The sequence below is a fragment of the Ranitomeya variabilis genome, chromosome 7 (genome assembly GCF_051348905.1).
Source record: "Ranitomeya variabilis isolate aRanVar5 chromosome 7, aRanVar5.hap1, whole genome shotgun sequence".
Classification (NCBI taxonomy): domain Eukaryota; kingdom Metazoa; phylum Chordata; class Amphibia; order Anura; family Dendrobatidae; genus Ranitomeya; species Ranitomeya variabilis.
Genome location: NC_135238.1, coordinates 7,784,526 through 7,810,128, shown reverse-complemented (window position 1 = coordinate 7,810,128; position 25,603 = coordinate 7,784,526). Strand labels below are relative to the sequence as shown.

General features: G+C 47.0%; 2 protein-coding genes across 3 annotated transcripts in view; one reads left to right on the top strand and one right to left on the bottom strand.

Moving 5' to 3' along the window:
- Window positions 1-1,228: 1,228 nt before the first annotated feature.
- On the bottom strand, window positions 1,229-17,999 carry LOC143785138 (RING finger protein 112-like). 2 transcript variants are annotated; one of them, XM_077273821.1, is made up of 14 exons: window positions 17,700-17,999; window positions 14,568-14,646; window positions 14,030-14,312; window positions 7,569-7,763; window positions 7,157-7,294; window positions 6,821-6,925; window positions 6,378-6,428; window positions 6,121-6,177; window positions 5,558-5,644; window positions 5,101-5,224; window positions 4,714-4,844; window positions 3,030-3,083; window positions 2,539-2,613; window positions 1,229-2,398 (listed from the first exon to the last, which is right to left on the bottom strand). In XM_077273821.1, exons 2-14 carry the CDS (start codon window positions 14,588-14,590, stop codon window positions 1,895-1,897), a joined length of 1,827 nt encoding a protein of 608 aa, XP_077129936.1. In that variant the 5' UTR covers window positions 14,591-14,646; window positions 17,700-17,999; the 3' UTR covers window positions 1,229-1,894. The 2 variants fall into 2 exon arrangements, with proteins under 2 accessions (XP_077129936.1, XP_077129935.1); XM_077273820.1 differs by lacking the exon at window positions 17,700-17,999 and adding an exon at window positions 17,521-17,542.
- A 2,182-nt stretch (window positions 18,000-20,181) lies between these two features.
- LOC143785261 (uncharacterized) overlaps window positions 20,182-25,603 on the top strand; it is a 74,302-nt gene continuing 68,880 nt past the window's right edge. Inside the window, exons 1-2 of the mRNA XM_077273995.1 lie at window positions 20,182-20,485; window positions 21,020-21,049. Of these exons, the coding sequence (XP_077130110.1) occupies window positions 20,440-20,485; window positions 21,020-21,049 (76 nt within the window). The 5' untranslated portion in view covers window positions 20,182-20,439. The remainder of the gene's footprint in view (window positions 20,486-21,019; window positions 21,050-25,603) is intronic.

The following is a 25,603-nucleotide window of genomic DNA, read 5'->3' as shown; positions in this document are numbered from 1 at the left end:
GGTGACTGCAGACAGGATCTTATCATGTATCTCTGTATACAGGGAGCTCCCCCTAGTGGTGACTGCAGACAGAATCTTATGTATCTCTGTATACAGGGAGCTCCCCCTAGTGGTGACTGCAGACAGGATCTTATCATGTATATATACAGGGAGCTCCCCCTAGTGGTGGCTGCAGACAGGATCTTATCATGTATCTCTGTATACAGGGAGCTCCCCCTAGTGGTGACTGCAGACAGGATCTTATCATGTATCTCTATATACAGGGAGCTCCCCCTAGTGGTGGCTGCAGACAGGATCTTATCATGTATTTCTGTATACAGGGAGCTCCCCCTAGTGGTGGCTGCAGACAGGATCTTATCATGTATCTCTGTATACAGGGAGCTCCCCCTAGTGGTGGCTGCAGACAGGATCTTATGTATCTCTGTATACAGGGAGCTCCCCCTAGTGGTGGCTACAGACAGAATCTTATCATGTATCCCTGTATACAGGGAGCTCCCCCTAGTGGTGACTGCAGACAGGATCTTATCATGTATCTCTGTATACAGGGAGCTCCCCCTAGTGGTGACTACAGGCAGGATCTTATGTATCTCTGTATACAGGGAGCTCCCCCTAGTGGTGGCTGCAGACAGGATCTTATCATGTATCTCTGTATACAGGGAGCTCCCCCTAGTGGTGACTGCAGACAGGATCTTATCATGTATCTCTGTATACAGGGAGCTCCCCCTAGTGGTGACTGCAGACAGGATCTTATCATGTATCTCTGTATACAGGGAGCTCCCCCTAGTGGTGACTGCAGACAGAGTCTTATCATATATCTCTGTATACAGGGAGCTCCCCCTAGTGGTGACTGCAGACAGGATCTTATCATGTATCTCTGTATACAGGGAGCTCCCCCTAGTGGTGACTGCAGACAGGATCTTATCATGTATATCAGTATACAGGGAGCTCCCCCTAGTGGTGGCTGCAGACAGGATCTTATCATGTATATCAGTATACAGGGAGCTCCCCCTAGTGGTGACTGCAGACAGGATCTTATCATGTATCTCTGTATACAGGGAGCTCCCCCTAGTGGTGACTGCAGACAGGATCTTATCATGTATCCCTGTATACAGGGAGCTCCCCCTAGTGGTGGCTGTAGACAGGATCTTGTATATCTCCGTATATAGGAGCCATATAGAGATACAAAAGCCAATGTGTAACTGAGTGAATAAGACACAGGATTTGGTGCTCTGTATCAGAACGTGTATAAACTTTTATTATATAATTTATTAGTACACAAAATAAACAATATTTTAATTTTAAGAAAAATTGTCCGACATATTTTTGTTTGTAACATTCAATTGATACAAAATGGTCAACAACCTATAAACCATATATTTTATTCTTTCCTCTATTAATATTTAGTTATATTTACTGTAAATTTAATAAATTAATGAAAATCTCTTGGAGTCACAGACTCGATATCTGGAATTACACGGTACCCGGACCGCCAATTCTGGATGTGTTCCAGACGTCTGGGAATCCTGAGAAAATCTCACCCTATAGGGGACAAGTGGCAGCAGCGCAGGATCACTCCCCAATAATGAGAATGGAAGACATGGGAACATCTGAGTGGGCGCTCGCCGGCCCTGACCTTGCTCATCACTTCTCCAGTGAATGAGTCTGATGGGCGTCCTGTTACTTCTCTTATCTGTTCAGCGCCCCCTAGAGGACACATACACAGTGCATCCTATTCAGTCTTATCGGAAGATCTGCTTTGGTCTCCAGAGTAAATAACATGAAATGGCCTCATCGGTCCAGAAAATCTAATTAAGACATCACTCTACAATCTTGATGGTAGTTGCCACTTTTTGGGCTTATGTCTTCTTTGGGGTCTGATGATGGCGGTCACTCTTCACTCCGCTTTGGGCACCAGCTTTTGGGTGTCTTCAGGCGTTGAACCATTGATATTACCTTGGTCATCGGGCGTCTGATCCTTCTTCTTCGCTATATGCCCAATAATCCCCCCCACACCTCCTCCAACTCCTGTCCCAATAGCCCCTCCGACGGACCCTCCGACCGCCCCACCGATTATGACCGCCTCGGTAGCCAGGACTGTTCCAGCCACGGCTGCTCCCACGATTCCTCCCGCCAAGGTGAGGATCCCCCCACCCACCGCACACCCGATCCCCACCGCGCACTTTGTGAAGCGCTTGGAGTATTCGGAGCAGAATTTCTCCACTTCTTGGTCCAGTAGAGCCTTCATCTCGTACATGAGATTTTTCCTTGCGGTGTCATTGCTGCCCCTCAGGTTCTGCTCATACTCCTGAAGGAGCCGCAAGGCCTCCTCGCTGACCACCTCCCTCATATTAGAGGGCCTGACCTTCAGGACCTTGATAGGAGAAGACGAGCTGGGAGCCTGAGGAGGACACGAGAAGATAAGTTACAGTCCATGGTCCACAGCCTGAGATGGACGAGGCTGGTGCTCATCTAGAAACATGCCGCCATACCCGCTAGCTCCGGATACAGAACGTATCCCCCCGGGACGAGAGCTCTTACCTTATTTGTAACAAAATCCTGGAAAATTTTCACCGTGATCTTCAAGTTTTTGTGGTTTTCAAGGGAATAGAACATCTGGAGGAAGAGAACGAGGAGTTAATGTGGTGACCGAAGACGAGGAGACTCATCCCATCCTGTATGTATGATACCGGGGGGTGAGAACTCATAACCGAGGATCAACGATACGGCCATGGGAAGATGGAGGGGAATCATCTTATGTGTCAGACTGGAGCTGATGCTTCTTGGAATGTTTCAGAATTACTGTATGTATCCTGAGGGTTTCCTGTATGTGAATGACTTGGGACTGCACACCAGAGAGCCGGGCCCCAGGGAGAGCCGGGCCCCAGGGAGAGCCGGGCCCCAGGGAGAGCCGGGCCCCAGGGAGAGCCGGGCTCCGGACGGCCACGAATCATGCAGATTAGGGGTCACTTTGATTTTGTGGATTGTAACTCGCTGCCTCTAGTGGACAATATAGGACATGGCACCATTACCTCTATAGGGGAAGCAAAGCTGAAGTTTTCTTGCTGCAAAGTACTGACGAAATCCTGAAAAATAAACACAGGAGAGAGAAGGGTAAACAAAAAATAAAAAAAATAAAAATAAAAGATATATATATATATATATATATATATATATATATATATCATACAGTAGCCGAGAAGGTGGACATAATGTCACCTGAGCATCAGTGGACTCAGACATGGCCGGAATGGAGCTGGTCCGGGAGACAAAATAAAGAATTCAGTTTGTTTGTGTTTTGTTTCTACGCTTTCATAGCTGATTGCCCGATCCTCCATGTCAGCAGGATCACGGTGACTCCAAACTTGTAGAATTTATTCTTTTATTTAGGTGATGAAAAAAGATTTGGAAATTAACTATTTTGTCAGCGTTTTCGGAAACCGTAGTGTTTACATTTTCCCCCCATCGCTGACATTTCCATTCTTCACATTTTGGAGCTGGTAGGATTGTTGTTTCTTTTCATTTTTATTTTCAGGGAGATGCAGAGACCAAAACAACTCATTCTGTTTCTCGTTTTTCTGTCTCCGTTTCTTTCTGTACAGGTTCAATAATCGTAGATTTAATAAATTGGACTCCGCATCAATATTATGCATTTTCTTCTTAATCACTTTTAGTCCTTTATTGCCCGTGATATCTCGCTGTGTGCGGGGAGAAGAGGACTCGGTTACTTGGATGAGAGTAGAGGTTTTTTATAATTGTGGGGGAGGAGGGGGCGGCATTAACATTGTCTAAGATGTGCGCTATCATTGAGCCAGGGGTGCCATGTGTGCCTTGCCCGGGTGCCGGGAGCCCAGAATACGCCGCTATCCCTTCTTTTCCAGGTTTTCAGATTCTGGCCGGGTCTTCTCCTCGCTGCACCGTCTGCTCTCGGCATTAAAGCCTCCTCTTCACCTAATCTTTAGTCCTGACACCCGTCGCTCATATTATTCCTCTTTTTGCATCCAGTAAAAAGGATATTGATGCCACATGTAGCCCTTGAGTCATGTAATGCCCCTCTTAGGCTACTTTCACACTAGCGTTGCAGTGCGTCGGGCCGAGGTCACCGACGCTAGCGTTGTCTCCGCCGTACAACGGGGGCATCGGATGCATTTTTCCAGCGCATCCGCTGCCCCATTGTGAGGTGCGGGGAAGTGCGGGGAGGTGGGGGCGGAGTTCCGGCCGCGCATGCGCGGTCTGAAAAAGCGGACCGTCGGGAGCAAAAAAACGTTACATGTAATGTTTTTTGCTCCCGGCGGACCGCCACAACACGGCGCAACCGTCTCACGACGGTTGCGACATGTGGCAATCCGTTGCAATGCGTCGCTAATGTTAGTCAATGGAGAAAAAACGCATCCTGCAAGCACTTTTGCAGGATGCGTTTTTTCTGCAAAACGACGCATTGTGACGGATTGCAGTTAACGCCAGTGTGAAAGTAGCCTTAGATGGATTTGTAACAGAAAAGTCAGGGTTCCTCCCACCACGCCATCATTAGTTGATAAGGGGGAATTTTGGACCACATTTCTTGACCGTAATGGGTTTTATCAATTTACAAGACATGATGTGCGAGGAGACTCCATGCCGTCAGGTCCATAGTGCGGGCGCCCTTTAGTAGCAGAAAACACCATCTACCGACCCAAGAATCGCCAGCAGAACACTTATTAACATTTCATGCCCAACCTTCAGCATTCGGCCCAGCTGGCCGCACGTGATCCTCTCTCCATGGACATCGGTTTTACGGTGGAGCCAAACTTCGTCCACGAGGTTGGAGATGAATGTGGTCAGGTGGCTCCTGAAATCATCGTCCATGTCTGTGAAGAGACCCAATAATCATCACACTGGAATATACAGGTATATCCTACCGGATATTAATGGGTGGGAGCAGTCCCGGCATCTATTACCCCCCAGGCTTGCAGTAATTTGGGGCGAGCGGTGCGTGACGGATGGAGGGGAAATGTAACATTGGATGGTGCCCATATAATGGTGGAGCAATGTTTCCATTGATGTTTCCCTCATGGCTCCGTGTGATCGGTCTGTAGAGGACAGTCCCTCTAACTCGTGTCTTACCTGATAGCCGCCCTTCACTGGATCTCAGGAATGTTTTCCCCGGGTGAGGCAGGAGGAAGCCGCTCGCGGACGGACTGCGCAGAGTCTCCAGCACACGGCGGTATGTCGCGCTCTTCCGCAGCTTCTACAACAACACAAAGTGCAACTTTCCATCTCCAGTGTCAGGTTCGTACACCTCCTGGGATGGCCAAAACCCACCCAAGACTTTATTCTCGCAGTCATGTGTTGGAGACTTGTAGCACCCCGAGTTTTGACCAACGTTTGGTGAAAAAGAACCCAAATACAGACCGGCGCAGTTTGTTAAAGGCAGCAGCAAAAACATCTTCAACAATTGGTGACCATGAACAATAAAAAACCTTTTGGAAATCGTGATAATCTGCAAGTCGACACAAATGTTGGACCTGTTGTTGCCACCACAGCCGGACAGTCCTAGATTACTATCAGAACTCTGTCGTACCTCCGTCTCGTGCTCCATGTAGGACTTCGCTGCGTCTCGACCACAGTCGTCGGGGTTATGCCAATCACGAACCAGAATATTCAGGTGCTAAAATGTAGAAGACATCAAAAATGGAGAAATGCAACCATTGGGAGATGCAGGATGTCAAAGGATGATGGGGACACCAAGTATCTGCTCTGCTCCTAATCTTCAGGCATGGCGACTCCTCTGGTTTCCATTGCTTGTTACTGGGGGTCTGTTGCAGAGGACAAGTACCCAACCTCACAATGGCTGACCTTAGCAGTGGTCCTTCATCTACACATCACCAGAGCAAACATAGGAGATGCCACAAGCTCGACCAGAAATGACAGCTACAGTAAGGTTCCAATAAGTTGTGGTCATGATTTTGGGAAATAGCCTGAAGGTTGCTGGGAAGAAGCTGCAGACTTCGACATCAGACCAATTATGTCATCAAGATGTCAGGAATGAACACTATCAAAAAGCTGCATTCTAGAGATCCTGCAAAACTTTCCCTGGAGGATCGGTAAGAATGAGTGGAGAGTACGACGCATAGAGGAGATCACCTGTAGATATTGTAGACAGAAGGATTCACCTGTGAGCTCCGACACATGGAGATACATCTGAAAAGAGAAAAATACATCTCAATCGATCCAGTCCATCACCGTAGAAATGAAACTCAAGGTTACATGGGCAGAAGCAACTTCATTCCACTGATACATTGTAGTGAGACAATGTAACGATGGTCCATGATACATTCAAGGACTGACGTCAAGGAGAATAACACAAAGGATGTTTGAAGAGATGTCCTTGACTTCCGTACCTCCAGATAATCCAGCTCGGTTGTTTTCAAGCTTGCATTAATGTTGAAGATCTGAGGACACAAACAAACGTTACATCAGAAGATGTTCATGAAGAGGATGGACGTCCTATCACCCTCCACCATCCAGCACCAAGACGTCACATCCAGCTGCATTAGACGTTACACGAAATTACATCAACCCCCACTAGAGAGAGTGAGTCACACAAATATAGCAATCCTGACATGGACGGAGGGCTACATCAATACCTAGGGGGTCTATACAAACTGCATAGCGCAGCCACTCATTTACCTTTTATGTGGTTTGATTACCAACAATTAGTGCCAAAACAAAAATGTATATTGCAGTCATACATGTGTATTCCACCCCCCGAAATAGCAAGGTTTGATGGAGTAAAGAGGTGAGTGGGCATGTATATTTAGGGCTCCTCGAAGACCTCACATACCAGGTAGGAGCTGAGGAGCATGGACAAGGCGGAGAGCTTCACACAGGTCTCCCTATCACTTTCGATGTCCATTGAACCCTCTGTGTCCAGGACAAACACGGCCATCTGTACAGAGGAGAAAGAAGGGTAATGTCATTACCAAGGACTATGGCGTCGGCTGTGAAAGTGCTTCTGTAAATGAGATATGATGGGGTCGCTACAATAAGATCTGACATTCATCCATTATTTACAGAGATCCAAGATGGAAGCGATAATCGTTAGTATTGATGCTACCGGCGGCTCACAATAAAGAGTACGAGGACAGACCTGATGAGAGGCATACATTGTGTCCTTTACCTTTTCGCCGTTCCTCTCTAGGATAAAGGGTCTATTCCACAACCATATCCCTTTAGTGATACTGTCTGTCCCGGATCGCCACTCGAAACCATGCAGGGGCTCCTCCTGTTCCCCTAGGCTGATCGGCTGCCCCTTCTCCTACACAGAAAAAAAGCAAAATTTATCAAATCATTTTGAAACTATTTTCTCAATAGCAAGGATGGATCTCCATCAATAACAGATCTCTAAATGCAAGCCCCCATCCCAGCGTAAGCATGTGCAGAACTCCTACATTACAATGGTAACTTTGGGTTGGAGCAGATACAAGCATGAGGCCCCCCTAACTCTTGACTTGAGGGGTGATGATATGATCCCATTTGGTCCCTTGTGACATTGGATTTTGCCCTTTATCTTGCAGGTTATGATTACTCACCAGGCTGTAAAGTGCTCTCAGAATATAGTTCATCAGGCTGGACTTTCCTCTTCTCTTCTCTCCGATCACACAGATAAGACACAGGGGGTAACCTGAGATCTTACTGTCCAAAAAGCATCCATCAAGAACAGATTCATCCAGCCCCATTTTGTTGCTTGCATCGGTATAGACCAGCTGGACGGCACGTGGAGGAGCCTAGGAGGACATTAGTCATATTCAATAATTATGGAGAAAAGCAGATCATTGCATCTCATAGCTATGAAGTAGACAAAGGAATGCCTAATGGTCTGCCATCTGTGATGAACCACAGGCTCCCCCTCCATCATATCAAATGAACTTCCATCTAAAACATTGTCACCGGTGGTATTAACTGAAGACTGGCATGGCCCAAGTACCCATGGCGTTCCCTACTATTCTCTAATAATCCAAATGATACAACAAAGGAATGGGGCCATAATAAAGGTCTGTGCCATAAATCTTTATGAACATGTGGACTTTGTACCAGACATAACCAAGTGTTTCTCTGTATTTGGCAATAAATTATTAGCACTTTAGAGGATCTAAAAATCGTAGTTACTTACCGATAACGGTATTTCTCTGATCCCATGATGGCACCACGGAGAGAGGGGTCCGCCCCCAGGGACAGGAAACCTACAGCTGAAAAAAGGGCGTACCTCTCTCCCGCATCAGTTGGTTTACAGAGCCTTATACAGAACTTCAGCTGCAACTTAACATTTACACAATTAAGCTTAACAATTTTAACTTAACAGAGGCACCGTGACTAAACTAATTATCAACATTATTATTATGTGCACACCTGTGTGTGAAAAGGGAGGGAATATACGGGTGCCATCATGGGATCAGAGAAATACCGTTATCGGTAAGTAACTACGATTTTCTCTATCCCCATGATGGCACCACGGAGAGATTTACATAGATTGTAATTTTTTTAGGGAGGGACCAATGCCTCTAGAACCCTTCGACCAAAGGTGAGATCAGAGGAGGTCAAGTCTAAGCGGTAGTGTTTGAAAAATGTAGACTGGGAAGACCAAGTGGCCGCTCTACATATCTGTTGTATTGAAGCGCCCGCTCTTTCCGCCCAGGATGATGCCACTGCTCTGGTCGAGTGCGCTTTTATATTCTCCGGGATGGCCGCCCCGCTGGAAGAGTAGGATAGGGCGATGGCATCTCTTATCCACCTCGCTAGCGTAGCTTTTGACGCTTTCTGTCCCTTCCGCGGACCCTGGAAGCAGACAAACAGAGCCCTATCCTTCCTGCACTCCCTAGTGGCTGACAAGTATTGGAGTAGGCACCTCCTAACATCAAGGGTATGTAGTGTTTTTTCTCCCTCATTCTTGGGGTTGGGACAGAATGAGGGCAGGGAGACCTCTTGTGTCCTGTGAAATTGAGACGCGACTTTTGGGAGGTAAGCCGGGTCTGTTTTTAGAATGACTCTGTCCTCGAGAATTTGAGTGAAGGGAGGGCCCGCGGACAATGCTTGTATGTCACTAACGCGACGGGCTGAGGTTAGGGCCACTAAGAGTGTTGTTTTTAAAGATAGAATCTTTAGGGGTGCGTCTGCCAAGGGCTCAAAAGGAGATTTGGTTAGTGCATTTAGAACAAGGTTTAGATCCCATGGAGGGGCATTATGCAAAGGAACCGGTCTTGATCTACCCGAGGCTTTGATGAATCTCACGATCCATCGGTTTCTGGCTAGATCGTAATTATACAGCGCTCCCAAGGCTGCTACCTGAACCTTTAGAGTACTTGTAGCTAGCCCTTTTTCCAAACCCTTTTGCAGGAATTCGAGAATTTTATCTATTGGGATTTCCCCCCCTGGGTCAGCTCCCGATACAGACATGAATTTCTTCCACACTTTGCCATATATTTTGGTGGTTACGGGTTTCCTACTCTGTAGTAATGTGGACACTAGATTGGATGAAAACCCTTTGCTACTTAATAGCTTCCTTTCAAAAGCCAAGCTGTCATATGTAGGCTTTTTACATTGGGGTGACACACTGGGCCCTGGGATAATAGATTTTGCGTGTCTGGTAGAACCCACGGGCTGTCTAAGGACATCTTTCTCAGCCAAGAAAACCATATTCTGCGAGGCCAGAATGGAGCTATGATTATCACTGTTGCCCCCTCCTCCCGAATTTTCCTCAAGACTAGGGGAATGAGGGATATTGGAGGGAACGCGTAGGAGAGGCGATAGTTCCAGGGGACTGTAAGAGCGTCCAGAGCTACTGGCCCTCCCCGGGGGTCGATTGAGCAGAACTTCCTCACTTTCCGGTTCTGATAGTCCGCGAATAGGTCTATTTCTGGCTCTCCCCAACGCTTCACTATTTGGTTGAATACCGACTGTTTCAGCTCCCACTCCCCCTGTTTCAAGCGTGTTCTGCTGAGGAAGTCTGCGGTCTGGTTTTCTGAACCCTTTATGTAAAGGGCCGTCAGGGACTTCAGATTGTGTTCTGCAATGTAAAAGATGGATCGAGTTTCTTCCATCAGTGTTTGTGACCTGGTGCCCCCTTGGTGGTTTAGGTATGCTACCACTACCTGATTGTCCGAGAAGATTTTTACGTGGTGGGAGCGGATGATTTTTAGAAAGTGTATTAGGGCGAGTTTTACCGCTAGCAGTTCTTTCATATTTGATGAGGTTAGTTCTTGATTTTTGCTCCAGTTCCCTTGTGTCACCTGACCGTCTATATGAGCACCCCACCCCCAGGGGCTTGCATCCGTCGTTAGGATTTTTTCTGTCGGTAGTGACCAGGGGACCCCCCTGGTAAGATTTATCGGGTCCGCCCACCACTGTGGGGAGTGTATCGTAGTTGGTGATATGCTTAACTGCCCGTCTAAATTTCCTCCCAGACACAGGCTTGAACTTAAAGTTTCCCATTGTAAGTCCCGGGAATGGCACTGTGCCCACTGCACGGCCGGGATACAGGATGTCATGGAGCCCAGCAGGGACATGGCTTTCCTGAGCGTGGTGACCGGGGATGCTGACAACTGTACTGCTGCCTGTGTCATTTTTTGAATCTTCCCCTGAGGAAGATAACACATTTGTGTGGTTGAGTCGAGGACTATCCCCAAGTACTCCTGTACCTGCGATGGGACTACTTTGGATTTGGTAAGGTTCAGCAGCCAACCTAGACTTGACAGAGAAGTCATAACCAAATCCAACTGCTGTTTGCAGTGATGGAATGATGTCCCTGCTACAAGGAGGTCGTCCAGGTAGGGAACTATCAGGATATTCTGTTCTCGTATATGAGCCATCACTTCCGACATTAGTTTCGTGAATACCCGGGGTGCGACAGCTAACCCAAATGGGAGGGCCCGAAACTGATAATGTTTCACCTCCCCCTGGATATTCGCTGCTAGCCGGAGGTACTTTTGATGATCCTTGTGGATCGGTACATGATAGTATGCATCTCGTAGATCTAGAACCGTCATGAAACACCTGGGAAAGAGTATTTTTACGCAAGATTTTATTGTCTCCATTTTGAAGTGTGGGATCTCGAGAAAACTGTTTAACTTTTTGAGATTTATTATCGTCCTGTATGATCCATCTGGCTTCTTTCGGAGGAAGAGGGGAGAATAGAAGCCCATGCCTCTTTCCTGGTGAGGGACTTCCTGTAGGACCTCCTTCTGGACTAGGCCTAGAATTTCTTCCTGAAGAGCCGACTGTTCTTGAGACTGTCTCTGTGGTGTCACCATGAAGAGGTTGTTGGGGGGAATGCGGAACTTTAGCTTGAGCCCTTCTCGTACTATGCCTAGTATCCAGGGACTGCTTGAATTTTTTTCCCAGGCTGGAAGAAACCTTTTCAGTCTTCCGCCAACCTGGTGGACACCTTCATTGAGTTTTTTTGTTGTCGGGAGTAGGTTTGTTGAATAGGAACCCTCTGGTTTTATTTCTTTTTTCCTCCCATGTTTCTTTGTTCCCTTTCGGAGGTTTTCTCCGCATAAATTTTTTATTCCGAAAGGAACGTCTGTAAGATTGGTTGGGGAAACCAGGGAAAGACTTTTTCTTGTCCTCGGCTTTCTCGAGGATGTCATCTAGCGTTGCGCCGAACAAGAATTCACCCTCACAGGGTATTGAACACAGTCTTGTTTTTGTCTGAAGGTCCCCTGGCCAACATTTTAGCCACAGGGCACGTCTTGCGGCGTTCGAGAAGGCGGCAGCCCTGGCTGCTAGTCTGGCCGAATCTACAGATGCATCCGCCAGAAAAGCTGCTGCACCTTTCATTACGGACACTGATTTTTGAATTGTGTCTCTTGAGACTTTTTCTTTTAATTGGGAATCCAAGTGTTCGAGCCACACCATTAGCGCGCGAGCTGTGCAGGTGGCCGCGACAGCTGGTTTAAGCCCGCCTCCTGCCGCTTCCCAGGAATTTTTTAGGAAACCCTCGGCTTTTTTGTCCATCGGGTCTTTTAAGGTACCCATGTCCTCAAAAGGTAGGGCAAACTTTTTTGAGGCCTTTGCTATGGCCACATCTAATTTTGGTGCCTTACTCCAGGACGAGCAGGCTGGGTCATCAAACGGGTATTTTCTTTTGGGGGTCAGGAGAGCTTTTTTGTCTGGCTTTTTCCATTCTCTTTTGATTAGCGAGTGAATTTTCTCATTTACTGGAAATGCTCTTTTCCTTTTTTGTTCCAGACCGCTGAACATTATGTCCTGCGCTGTTCTTTTAGGTCGCTCATCTACTAGCCCCATTGTTGCTCTGACCGCTTTTACCAAAGCGTCTGTTTCCTCGATAGGGAAGCAACTGCGTCCCCCCTCAGAGGATACTGAAGAGGTGTCAGAGGCTGACGAATCATTTGAGTCAGATAACTCGCTTTCTGACTCGTCCGCACTAGACTCAGGGAACTCCGGTCTTTTTTTATGTTTTTTCTTTGTGGTTTTAATATTTTTAATGGCACTTTCCACCTGGCTTTTTATTAATGATTTTAATTCTGAGGCAAATGATGGGGTTTCCTCCTGAATCGTCTTTTTTATACAACCGCTGCATAATCTCTTCTCCCAAGAGGAAGGCAGCTCATCTGAACATATGGCACATTCCTTGTGCTTAGTTTTGCTTGTACATTTTTTACCCTAGAATAAAAAAGAGTAACCCCATATTAAACTCAGCACTTTCACGTAGATCACTCACCCCCTGTGGATCAGAGATACCGTCTCAGGCCTGGGGACTGTATCCGCTGGAATCGTCACTGGCCGTGCGGTTTTTGCAGATCCTCGACTGCGTTGAGACTCTGATCGTCCGCTGCTGCTGCGCTGTACAGAGGAAAAGTTTCCTTTGCGCTGCTGCTGTAAGTGCAGACGCCGCTGCACTTGTGCCTGCTCAGGAGATTGCTGGACAGCTTCCTGCATAACCTGCTGCTCGTTTTCGCTCATAGTGGCCTCCGCACTGTCTGGTGCACTTGGAGTTTGAATTTGCCACACTTTTCTGTTTGCTGGCGTTCTTTTATTGTATTTGTGCCGGCGATACCAGAAGTGGTGGTCTGCGCATGCGCCCGCCCCACTTCCGGTTCCCTGGATGGCCGGCCTCACATGGGGAAAGATATGCGCTGGGACGCCGGCGCGCGCGTACTAGCGCTCTGTCGGCGCCTACACTTCGGCGGTAACGGCTCTGCCGATAATGACGCCGGTGTTCTGCCCACATCGTCCGGTCATGGTTCGGGCATTGCAGCCCCGATCTTGCATGGGCTTATGGAAAGGTAGCCGCCGCTACTTCCATGCGGTGGTATAGAGCTCTTTTGGCGGCCGCCGTCACCCGCTCCTTCCTACCCCCTTTTTTTTTTTTTTTTTTTTTGAGGAAGGCAGACTTGCTTCCTTTCACTGCCTTCCCCCCTCACTCACCCATGAGGCCCGCCGACCCCTGTGGTGGTGCTTCAGGGAAGGGAAAAAAAAGGGGGAGAAAACCGCTCAATCCAGCCGTGACAGGGCGCCCCCTATCAAGAAATCGACTGGACCAGCCCCTGGAATCCCACGAAGAATCCTTCAGGTACGTGCTGTAGGTTCCCCGTCAGGGACAGGAAACCAACTGATGTGGGAGAGAGGTACGCCCTTTTTTCACCTGTAGGTTTCCTGTCCCTGGGGGCGGACCCCTCTCTCCGTGGTGCCATCATGGGGATAGAGAAAACTCACTTTTACCTACTAGTTTGGATTGTTATTTTTTGACAGCTAGCTAAACCATTAGTGTGAATTTTCAGGTATTGCAACCAACTCATTGTCTGAACAGTGGCATGGTTGAAATACCCATGGCGGTCCCTAGAGTTTATTAATAAGCCACATAATACTCTTATTTGCGTTATGATAGGTTAACACAAGTTAACTGTGCTGTAAATCTCATCAATGTGTAGACTTTGTACAAGCTATAACCATTATTACTTCAGCGCTTATCATTAAGGTATAGAAGGGCACACATGCTACAGACCGTGCAACTTTCTTTCTTACTTTCACCTACCAGTTTGGACTGTTCTTCTTTGACAACCAGCTGAACCTTTGACACCAGTTGCTGCAGGCGGTAGGCAGGTATGAGCTGATCTCTCGGGCAGACTTTCCTGCATTCTGGACAGCGATACCCAAAGGGTTGTGGCGTGGACCAGTAGGAAGAGATGCAGGGTTTACAAAAAGTGTGACCGCAGGTGATAGATACCGGGTCATGGATCTCATGGAGACAAATGGAGCATGTGATATCGTCTTTTAGTTTGGAGAAATGTGCAGACCCTTCATTTGGCATGGTCGCCCTAATTCACAGAGATATCAGGGGGGAAGAAAAGGAAAGTTACAAGTCTCAACACGATAAATTATGTGAAAACAGGGAGTAAAGTACAAGCAAAGCAGCCGAAAACAGTAACATCAAAGCTGTGACGGAGCACAGATCACAAGATGCAGGGGAAAGTACAAACATGGACGACAATATGTGATAACTGGTCACATGACCCTGGAATAAAATGATCCAAAGACTATAAACACGATGTGAAAAGTAAGGGATGACTTACGGCTTAGAGCGGCTGCTTCCCATGTGGTGAGTGCAGGGCGCCCCGATATCTACGGAGCCTGCGGGACAGAGGTCAGTGACTGAAATAGGTAGGATGAGAAAAAGCAAACACATCAGACATGGAAACGCCCTGACGGAGTTAACCCCTGAGCTACTGACACCGCGCAGAAAAAGGAGAACAGGAAGATCAACAGCCACAGGCCATGACTGCACAGTGTATACATGCCATCACCCCAATATCTATATTAGGTCCATACACTACTGTATCTCCGCTATATCCATACACTGTACACCCCCCCATTATAGCCATACACTGTACACCCCCCATTATATCCATACACTGTACACCCCCCCATTATATCCATACACTGTACACCCCCCCATTATATCCATACACTGTACACCCCCATTATAGCCATACACTGTACACCCCCCCCATTATATCCATACACTGTACACCCCCCCATTATATCCATACACTGTACACCCCCCCATTATATCCATACACTGTACACCCCCCATTATATCCATACACTGTACACCCCCCATTATATCCATACACTGTACACCCCCATTATATCATACACTGTACACCCCCCATTATATCCATACACTGTACCCCCCATTATATCCATACACTGTACACCCCCCCATTATATCCATACACTGTACACCCCCCCATTATATCCATACACTGTACACCCCCCATTATATCCATACACTGTACACCCCCCATTATATCCATACACTGTACACCCCCCATTATAGCCATACACTGTACACCCCCCCCATTATATCCATACACTGTACACCCCCCCATTATAGCCATACACTGTACACCCCCCATTATATCCATACACTGTACACCCCCCCATTATATCCATACACTGTACACCCCCCATTATATCCATACACTGTACACCCCCCATTATATCCATACACTGTACACCCCCCATTATAGCCATACACTGTACACCCCCCATTATAGCCATACACTGTACACCCCCCATTATAGCCATACACTGTACACCCCCCATTATAGCCATACACTGTACATCCCCCCCCATTATATCCATACACTGTAGACCCCCTGAATGCCCAGTTATATCGATACATTGTACATGTTCCGTATCATCAGAAAAGCTACAAACAAGAGCAGAACTGTATAAAGATAAGGATTTATTATTACAGCTAAACACACAATATACAGGATAACAGAGGCGACCTCAACAGGAATAATCCCAGAGAAGGTAGAAAGGATGGAAATCCTGCACCAATGACGACCAAGAAGAGGAACAACACAGCGGAGAGCGGGTACACGAAGGTGGAGGAGTCAAGAACAGCAGAAAGGGGTCTGAAAAATCATCTCGGCATAAAATCAGCAGGACGCAGTGTGCATTACTTTCAAGCACCTGAAGAACGTTTCGCCGTGGCTTCTTCCAAGGGGCGAAATGCGTGTCAGGTGCAGGAAGGCAATGCCTGGGCCATTCCTTTAGGCTGTGTGCACACGTCACATTTTTGTTGGTTTTTTCTCTCCATTACTAGCAGCAGGGCTTGATGTCAGCTTTGTTTTTGGACAATTCACAACCGTCATCAACCCCAAGACCCGTTACCCCCATTGTCACTGCACCAGGGCAATCAGGAAGAGTCGGGTGAAGTGCCACGACGGACACATCTCACATGATGCTCCACTTCTGGGGCGGCTGCGGACTGCTCTTATTAGGCTGGGAAGGGGCCAATATCTATGGACTATCCCTGCCGGCTTTACCTTAGCTGGTTATCAAAACTAGGGGGGACCCAACGTCGGTTATTGAAATTATTAGCTTCATACAAAGCTGGACAATGCATTCCACATGAAAGGCAACAAAGGGGGCAGTGATCTATTATGTTAGTGGATTGTGCAATGACAGATCTGACGGATATCTAGTCATTATCTATTAGACTGTGGGGGCTTCACGTGGTGCTCTGCTTAGGTGCTCATAGTGCGGACTGCGGACCAGTCACTGATAGCGAGTACTGCGCTAATGGAGGATAACCACAACCATAACTATATGCACATTACGATGATGGAGCCGCGGCCAGAGGGGGCATTGTGGTAGTGTATATGATATTGGGGGTGGTGAGGGGTCTGCGGCAGGGGCTGCACCTGGGCTTGGTGTCATTGGTGCACGAGTTACATCCTATTCTGTAGGTTAGTGATGCTCCATAACTTCCTGCTAAATCCAAACACCGTAACCCCCCGTATCATACACCCCCTGTATCATACACCCCCTGTATCATACACCCCCCGTATCCATACACCCCCCGTATCATACACCCCCCGTATCATACACCCCCCGTATCATACACCCCCCGTATCCATACACCCCCCGTATCCATACACCCCCCCGTATCATACACTCCCCCGTATCATACACCCCCCGTATCCATACACCCCCCGTATCCATACACCCCCCGTATCATACACCCCCCCGTATCATACACCCCCCGTATCATACACTCCCCCGTATCATACACCCCCCGTATCCATACACCCCCCGTATCCATACACCCCCCCGTATGCCCTCATTATACTGCCCTCTGTATCCCCGTTAGTACCTTGTATCCCCCATGTTATTCTCACCCCGTTTTCCCCCATTAGTACCCTGTAGCCCCCCGTTATACTCACCTCATATCCCCGTTAGTGCCCCGTGTTTGTACCTCTCCCTGTAGCCCCCTTTATACTCACGCCATATCCCAAGTTAGTACCCCGTATCCCCCCGTGCTTGCACCTGTCCCTGTAGCCCCCTTTATACTCACCCCGTATCCCCCCGTTAGTCCCCCGTATCCCGCCGTATTCCCCCGTTAGTACCCCATATCCCCCCCGTATCCCCCCGTATCCCGCCGTGCTTGTACCTGTCCCTGTAGCCCCCTTTATACTCACCCCGTGTCCCCCCGTTAGTACCCCATATCACCCCGTATCCCCCCGTATACCGCCCTGCTTGTACCTCTCCGTATCCCCCGTATACCGCCCTGCTTGTACCTGTCCCTGTAGCCCCCTTTATACTCACCCCGTTTCCCCCCGTTAGTACCCCATATCACCCCATATCCCCCGTATACCGCCGTATCCCCCCGTATACCGCCGTGCTTGTACCTGTCTCTTCTCTTTCTCTCTCTCCTCGGTTTGCAGGAAGCAGGAATAGAAAGTGAAAGTGTCCTGGCTCCGCCCCCCGGCGCTGTGATTGGTGGAGGCTGGGACAGGGGGCGGGGCTTTCATTGTATCTCCTGACTGATACATTGTATCCACAGCTGCTCTCTGTTACTTTCTGCTTAACCCTTCGTCCCCCGGTGTCAGTCTCCTCCGCGGTCCGCCCTCACCGCCGGGGCATGCCGGGATCTCAGCGGCTCCTCAGGTCACTGCTGTGTGAGCTCCGCTGCTCCAGGAGATTTAGGTTTGTGCGGATTTTACCTTTAATTGCTGGTGGAAATATCGGAGACCCCCATAAAGAGCGGTGTGGCCCCTGTGTGAGGAGGGGTCGGCTCCTGATACCCCCCATATACCGCCCCAGGTGGGAGCTCAGTCACCAGCTCAGGGGCTCCTGTCCCCCATTCTCCCCACTATACTGGTGTCAGAAGGAAGAGCGGACATTTCTGCGTCTGTTCTCAACCAAAATCTGCGACTGATAGCATCTTTTACTCTGGTTTTGGCAAACTAGTTCACAGTGGGAGGGGCTTAATATAATGGGCGTGGCCTACAGAAAATATCCTATATGTCAGAAATCTCTGCCCAAATCTACACCGGCCAATCACATTTCTGCTGCATGTAGAGGCGTAACGTAAGTGTATAGAAAGCCTCTTTATGAAGGGATCATATTGTTCTAAGTCCGGCACAGACAGAAGAGGCCCCTGAAGAGGCCCCTGTGCAGACGGCTCAGAAGAGGCCCCTGTGCAGACGGCTCAAAAGAGGCCCCTGTGCAGACGGCTCAGGAGAGGCCCCTGTGCAGAGCGCTCAGGAGAGGCCCCTGTGCAGAGCGCTCAGAAGAGGCCCCTGTGCGGAGCGCTCAGGGGAGGCCCCTGTGCAGATGGCTCAGAAGAGGCCCCTGTGCAGAGCACTCAGAAGAGGCCCCTGTGCGGAGCACTCAGGGGAGGCCCCTGTGCAGATGGCTCAGAAGAGGCCCCTGTGCAGAGCACTCAGAAGAGGCCCCTGTGCGGAGCACTCAGGAGAGGCCCCTGTGCGGAGCACTCAGAAGAGGCCCCTGTGCGGAGCACTCAGGAGAGGCCCCTGTGCAGATGGCTCAGAAGAGGCCCCTGTGCGGAGCGCTCAGAAGAGGCCCCTGTGCAGAGCACTCAGGAGAGGCCCCTGTGCAGAGCGCTCAGGAGAGGCCCCTGTGCGGAGCACTCAGGAGAGGCCCCTGTGCGGAGCACTCAGAAGAGGCCCCTGTGCGGAGCACTCAGGAGAGGCCCCTGTGCAGATGGCTCAGAAGAGGCCCCTGTGCGGAGCGCTCAGAAGAGGCCCCTGTGCAGAGCGCTCAGAAGAGGCCCCTGTGCGGAGCGCTCAGGGGAGGCCCCTGTGCAGATGGCTCAGAAGAGGCCCCTGTGCAGAGCACTCAGGAGAGGCCCCTGTGCAGAGCACTCAGGAGAGGCCCCTGTGCAGAGCACTCAGAAGAGGCCCCTGTGCGGAGCACTCAGGAGAGGCCCCTGTGCGGAGCACTCAGGAGAGGCCCCTGTGCGGAGCACTCAGGAGAGGCCCCTGTGCGGAGCACTCAGGAGAGGCCCCTGTGCAGAGCACTTCATGGCCCCTGTGCAGTACAATATCTCATCATAATGCACAGTTTCAGCAGCTTTGGAGGCGGTAGTGGCCCCTTATCTCTTGGGCCCCTGTGCAGAGACACCAATGGTGTCTGCTGCTTGTGCTGTGCAGTGTCTGAGCCCCACGCCTGTCCTATATCTATTGCCGTAATTACACCGCCACTTAGTGGCCTAGTCTGATGTAAAAACTAGTGAGCGAGTACTCGTTGCTCGGGGGTCCGAGTATTTTTTAGTGTTCGGAGATTTAGTTTTCGTCACAGCTGAATGATTTACAGCTACTAGCCAGGCTGAGTACATGTGGGGGTTTCCTGGTTGCTAGGGAATCCCTATATGTAATCAGGCTGGCTAATAGCTGTAAATCATGCTGCTGAGGTGACGAAAACTAAATCTCCGAGCATTAAAAAATACTCGGACCCCCGAGCAACGAGTACTCGCTCATCACTAGTAAAAACCTAATTGTAATCACCCAGTATTTCCTTTTTCAGTTGGGGTCCCTGTAGACCCCCATGATTGAGCTGCAGTGGTCAGTGACTATACGGAGCCTCCCTCTGTGGGGTCCCGGCACGTCCGCGCATTACACCGGTGATGCCTTGGCTTCGTTCCTCCTGGGGGGCGCTGCAGGGAAGCTCAGCACCTGCCCTCGGATCCTAAATGTCCGGGTTCCCAGCTCTACCAGATCTGTCCTGAAAAGAGCGATGAGGACATGGAATTATTTTCCGTACATTTTCAGCAGCACAGAGGGTTTAAGAAGGAATGGTAAAATAAAGGCTGAGGGTGCGGGCGGTCCCAGCGGAGTCAGTGCGCTGCGCCTATTAATAGCTCCGTGTATCTGGACAGACGTCACATCTGATTGTCAGCTCCGCGGATGTTCTCCAGGAACCGGCTCTTCAGGTTACGGGGGGTGATCGCGTCACAGGGCGACAATACTGATCCGTGGGGCTCGTTCCGGAGACCGCAGGGCGAGGTGCTCCGTCATCTATCTGCTGGAAATGTGCATTCAGGGCAGAAACTGGTTACCCCACATTCCCCCGAGACCGGCGGAAGATCATCCGTAGTGGTCCGCGAGCGCAGAGCAGGAGCCGAGGATGTCCTCCCCGCCAGCCGCCTGGAGCCTGAGCCTGATCCTGCTGGGTGAGCGACCCGACCCCACACCCGATCCATCTATCTATCTATCTATCTATCTATCTATCTATCTATCTATCATTTATGTATCTATGTATGTATCTATTATCTATCTATTATGTATCTATCTGTCTGTCCTTCTGCCCTCTCCCCTGGTCCCGCCGTGTGTTATGGATCCCGTCACTGTTGTATTCTGGGGATTCTGTAATTTGCTGCTTTATCCTTTCCCTGTTCGGTTACCTCCATACTCCGCACTGGCCGCTTTGAGTTCTTTGAGAAAGCTCCACACGTAGGATGGAAACGTCGCCACAGAGGCTAATAAATGGCTCCGCGATACTTGTTCTATGGCGCGCTGCTTCTAATTTTGTTCCATTAAGTATCTATTACCTATCTATTATCTGTCTCTCTATCATCTATCTATCTTCTATTTATATCTAATTATCTCTCTTCATGTGGAGTCTTTGTCGCCGTCCCTTACATCTTGGATACTGTAACCTTGCAGGAGGATAAATATTAATTTAACCCTTTATTTCCCACCTGCAGGGACTTTTGGCGTTTGTCCATCTACACAAGGTGAGTCCAGACCTACAGTTGTATACAGATCAGAAAAACTAATATCAGATGTATAAGGGTTTATATGTGCTGTAAGTGTGCGTCACCCACAGATCCCCCATAACAGTGCATCATCGACAGATCCCCATAACAGTGCACCATCCACAGATCCCCCATAACAGTGCATCATCCACAGATCCCCCATAACAGTGCATCATCCACAGATCCCCCATAACAGTGCATCATCGACAGATCCCCATAACAGTGCACCATCCACAGATCCCCCATAACAGTGCATCATCGACAGATCCCCATAACAGTGCACCATCCACAGATCCCCCATAACAGTGCATCATCCACAGATCCCCCATAACAGTGCATCATCCACAGTTCCCCCATAACAGTGTGTCATCGACAGATCCCCATAACAGTGCATCATCCACAGATCCCCCATAACAGTGCATCATCGACAGATCCCCATAACAGTGCACCATCCACAGATCCCCCATAACAGTGCATCATCGACAGATCCCCATAACAGTGCACCATCCACAGATCCCCCATAACAGTGCATCATCCACAGATCCCCCATAACAGTGCACCATCCACAGATCCCCATAACAGTGCATCATCCACAGATCCCCCATAACAGTGCATCATCCACAGATCCCCCATAACAGTGCATCATCGACAGATCCCCATAACAGTGCACCATCCACAGATCCCCATAACAGTGCATCATCGACAGATCCCCCATAACAGTGCATCATCGACAGATCCCCCATAACAGTGTGTCATCGACAGATCCCCATAACAGTGCATCATCGACAGATCCCCCATAACAGTGCATCATCGACAGATCCCCATAACAGTGCACCATCCACAGATCCCCCATAACAGTGCATCATCGACAGATCCCCATAACAGTGCACCATCCACAGATCCCCCATAACAGTGCATCATCCACAGATCCCCCATAACAGTGCACCATCCACAGATCCCCATAACAGTGCATCATCCACAGATCCCCCATAACAGTGCATCATCCACAGATCCCCCATAACAGTGCATCATCGACAGATCCCCATAACAGTGCACCATCCACAGATCCCCATAACAGTGCATCATCGACAGATCCCCCATAACAGTGCATCATCGACAGATCCCCATAACAGTGCACCATCCACAGATCCCCATAACAGTGCATCATCCACAGATCCCCCATAACAGTGCATCATCCACAGATCCCCCATAACAGTGCACCATCCACAGATCCCCCATAACAGTGCACCATCCACAGATCCCCCATAACAGTGCATCATCCACAGATCCCCCATAACAGTGCATCATCCACAGATCCCCCATAACAGTGCATCATCGACAGATCCCCCATAACAGTGCATCATCGACAGATCCCCCATAACAGTGCATCATCGACAGATCCCCCATAACAGTGCATCATCGACAGATCCCCCATAACAGTGCATCATCCACAGATCCCCCATAACAGTGCATCATCCACAGATCCCCCTGATAATCCTTGCCTCACAATAAGTCTGTTTTCCAGTACTGAATGTCCTGTGTGATGATTTCGGCCGCATGTTCCCGTTCTATGAGACATTTCCACGATCATTCACTTCACTTGTTCTTTCTTGTGATAGTAAAATAATTATCAGTGACCACATCCAGTAATAACACCGAGGAAAATGTAAAGTATGAACTGAGTAATACCGCATCATCCTGTGCCAGGAGACTGAGCCTGCAGGTCATACTGAAATATATCATGCCGCACCCATACACGGTGATAAGGGAACGTGAAATAACCGGAGGAAGAAGACGTCATGTGATCACAAGAATCCACAGTCAGCGAGGACACAAACTGCCAAATACAACACAGACACACATAGGGGTAGTATTATAGTAGTTATATTCTTGTACATAGGGGTAGTATTATAGTAGTTATATTCTTGTACATAGGGGCAGTATTATAGCAGTTATATTCTTGTATATAGGAGCAGTATTATAGTAGTTATATTCTTGTACATAGGGGTAGTATTATAGTAGTTATATTCTTGTACATAGGAGCAGTATTATAGTAGTTATATTCTTGTACATAGGGGCAGTATTATAGTAGTTATATTCTTATATATAGGGGCAGTATTATAGTAGTTATATTCTTGTACATAGGGGCAGTATTATAGTAGTTATATTCTTGTACATAGGAGCAGTATTATAGTAGTTATATTCTTGTACATAGGGGCAGTATTATAGTAGTTATATTCTTGTACATAGGAGCAGTATTATAGTAGTTACATTCTTGTACATAGGGAGCAGTATTATAGTAGTTATATTCTTGTACATAGGAGCAGTATTATAGTAGTTATATTCTTGTACATAGGAGCAGTATTATAGTAGTTATATTCTTGTACATAGGGGCAGTATTATAGTAGTTATATTCTTGAACATAGGAGCAGTTTTATAGTAGTTATATTCTTGTACATAGGAGCAGTATTATAGTAGTTATATTCTTGTACATAGGAGCAGTATTATAGTAGTGATATTCTTGTATATAGGAGCAGTATTATAGTAGTTATATTCTTGTACATAGGGGAAGTATTTTAGTAGTTATATTCTTGTACATAGGAGCAGTATTATAGTAGTTATATTCTTGTATATAGGAGCAGTATTATAGTAGTTATATTCTTGTACATAGGAGCAGTATTATAGTAGTTATATTCTTGTACATAGGAGCAGTATTATAGTAGTTATATTCTTGTACATAGGAGCAGTATTATAGTAGTTATATTCTTGTACATAGGGAGCAGTATTATAGTAGTTATATTCTTGTACATAGGGGCAGTATTATAGTAGTTATATTCTTGTACATAGGAGCAGTATTATAGTAGTTATATTCTTGTACATAGGGGCAGTATTATAGTAGTTATATTCTTGTACATAGGGAGCAGTATTATAGTAGTTATATTCTTGTACATAGGGGCAGTATTATAGTAGTTATATTCTTGTACATAGGAGCAGTATTATAGTAGTTATATTCTTGTACATAGGAGCAGTATTATAGTAGTTATATTCTTGTACATAGGGAGCAGTATTATAGTAGTTATATTCTTGTACATAGGGGCAGTATTATAGTAGTTATATTCTTGTACATAGGAGCAGTATTATAGTAGTTATATTATTGTACATAGGAGCAGTATTATAGTAGTTATATTCTTGTATATGGGGCAGTATTATAGTAGTTATATTCTTGTACATAGGAGCAGTATTATAGTAGTTTTATTCTTGTACATAGGAGCAGTATTATAGTAGGTATATTCTTGTACATAGGTGCAGTATTATAGTAGTTATATTCTTGTATATGGGGCAGTATTATAGTAGTTATATTCTTGTACATAGGGAGCAGTATTATAGTAGTTATATTCTTGTACATAGGAGCAGTATTATAGTAGTTATATTCTTGTACATAGGGGCAGTATTATAGTAGTTATATTCTTGTACATAGGGAGCAGTATTATAGTAGTTATATTCTTGTATATAGGAGCAGTATTATAGTAGTTATATTCTTGTACATAGGAGCAGTATTATAGTAGTTATATTCTTGTACATAGGGAGCAGTATTATAGTAGTTATATTCTTGTACATAGGGGCAGTATTATAGTAGTTATATTCTTGTACATAGGAGCAGTATTATAGTAGTTATATTATTGTACATAGGAGCAGTATTATAGTAGTTATATTCTTGTATATGGGGCAGTATTATAGTAGTTATATTCTTGTACATAGGAGCAGTATTATAGTAGTTTTATTCTTGTACATAGGAGCAGTATTATAGTAGGTATATTCTTGTACATAGGTGCAGTATTATAGTAGTTATATTCTTGTATATGGGGCAGTATTATAGTAGTTATATTCTTGTACATAGGAGCAGTATTATAGTAGTTATATTCTTGTACATAGGAGCAGTATTATAGTAGGTATATTCTTGTACATAGGGAGCAGTATTATAGTAGTTATATTCTTGTACATAGGGGCAGTATTATAGTAGTTATATTCTTGTACATAGGGAGCAGTATTATAGTAGTTATATTCTTGTATATAGGAGCAGTATTATAGTAGTTATATTCTTGTACATAGGGAGCAGTATTATAGTAGTTATATTCTTGTATATAGGAGCAGTATTATAGTAGTTATATTCTTGTACATAGGAGCAGTATTATAGTAGTTATATTCTTGTATATAGGGGGCAGTATTATAGTAGTTATATTCTTGTACATAGGGGCAGTATTATAGTAGTTATATTCTTGTACATAGGGGCAGTATTATAGTAGTTATATTCTTGTACATAGGAGCAGTATTATAGTAGTTATATTATTGTACATAGGAGCAGCATTATAGTAGTTATATTCTTGTATATGGGGCAGTATTATAGTAGTTATATTCTGGTACATAGGAGCAGTATTATAGTAGTTTTATTCTTGTACATAGGAGCAGTATTATAGTAGTTATATTCTTGTACATAGGTGCAGTATTATAGTAGTTATATTCTTGTATATGGGG

Bases quoted from the DNA above. Each gene is read 5' to 3' on its own strand.
- LOC143785138 (XM_077273821.1), bottom strand. From the start codon at position 14,590: ATGGGAAGCAGCCGCTCTAAGCC. The intron at 6,178-6,377 runs GTACGGAAGTCA...TTCTCTTTTCAG, and splicing joins CCGAGCTGGATTATCTGGAG to ATGTATCTCCATGTGTCGGA. The intron at 3,084-4,713 runs GTTGGGCATGAA...TTTATTTTTCAG, and splicing joins AGCTGGGCCGAATGCTGAAG to GATTTCGTCAGTACTTTGCA.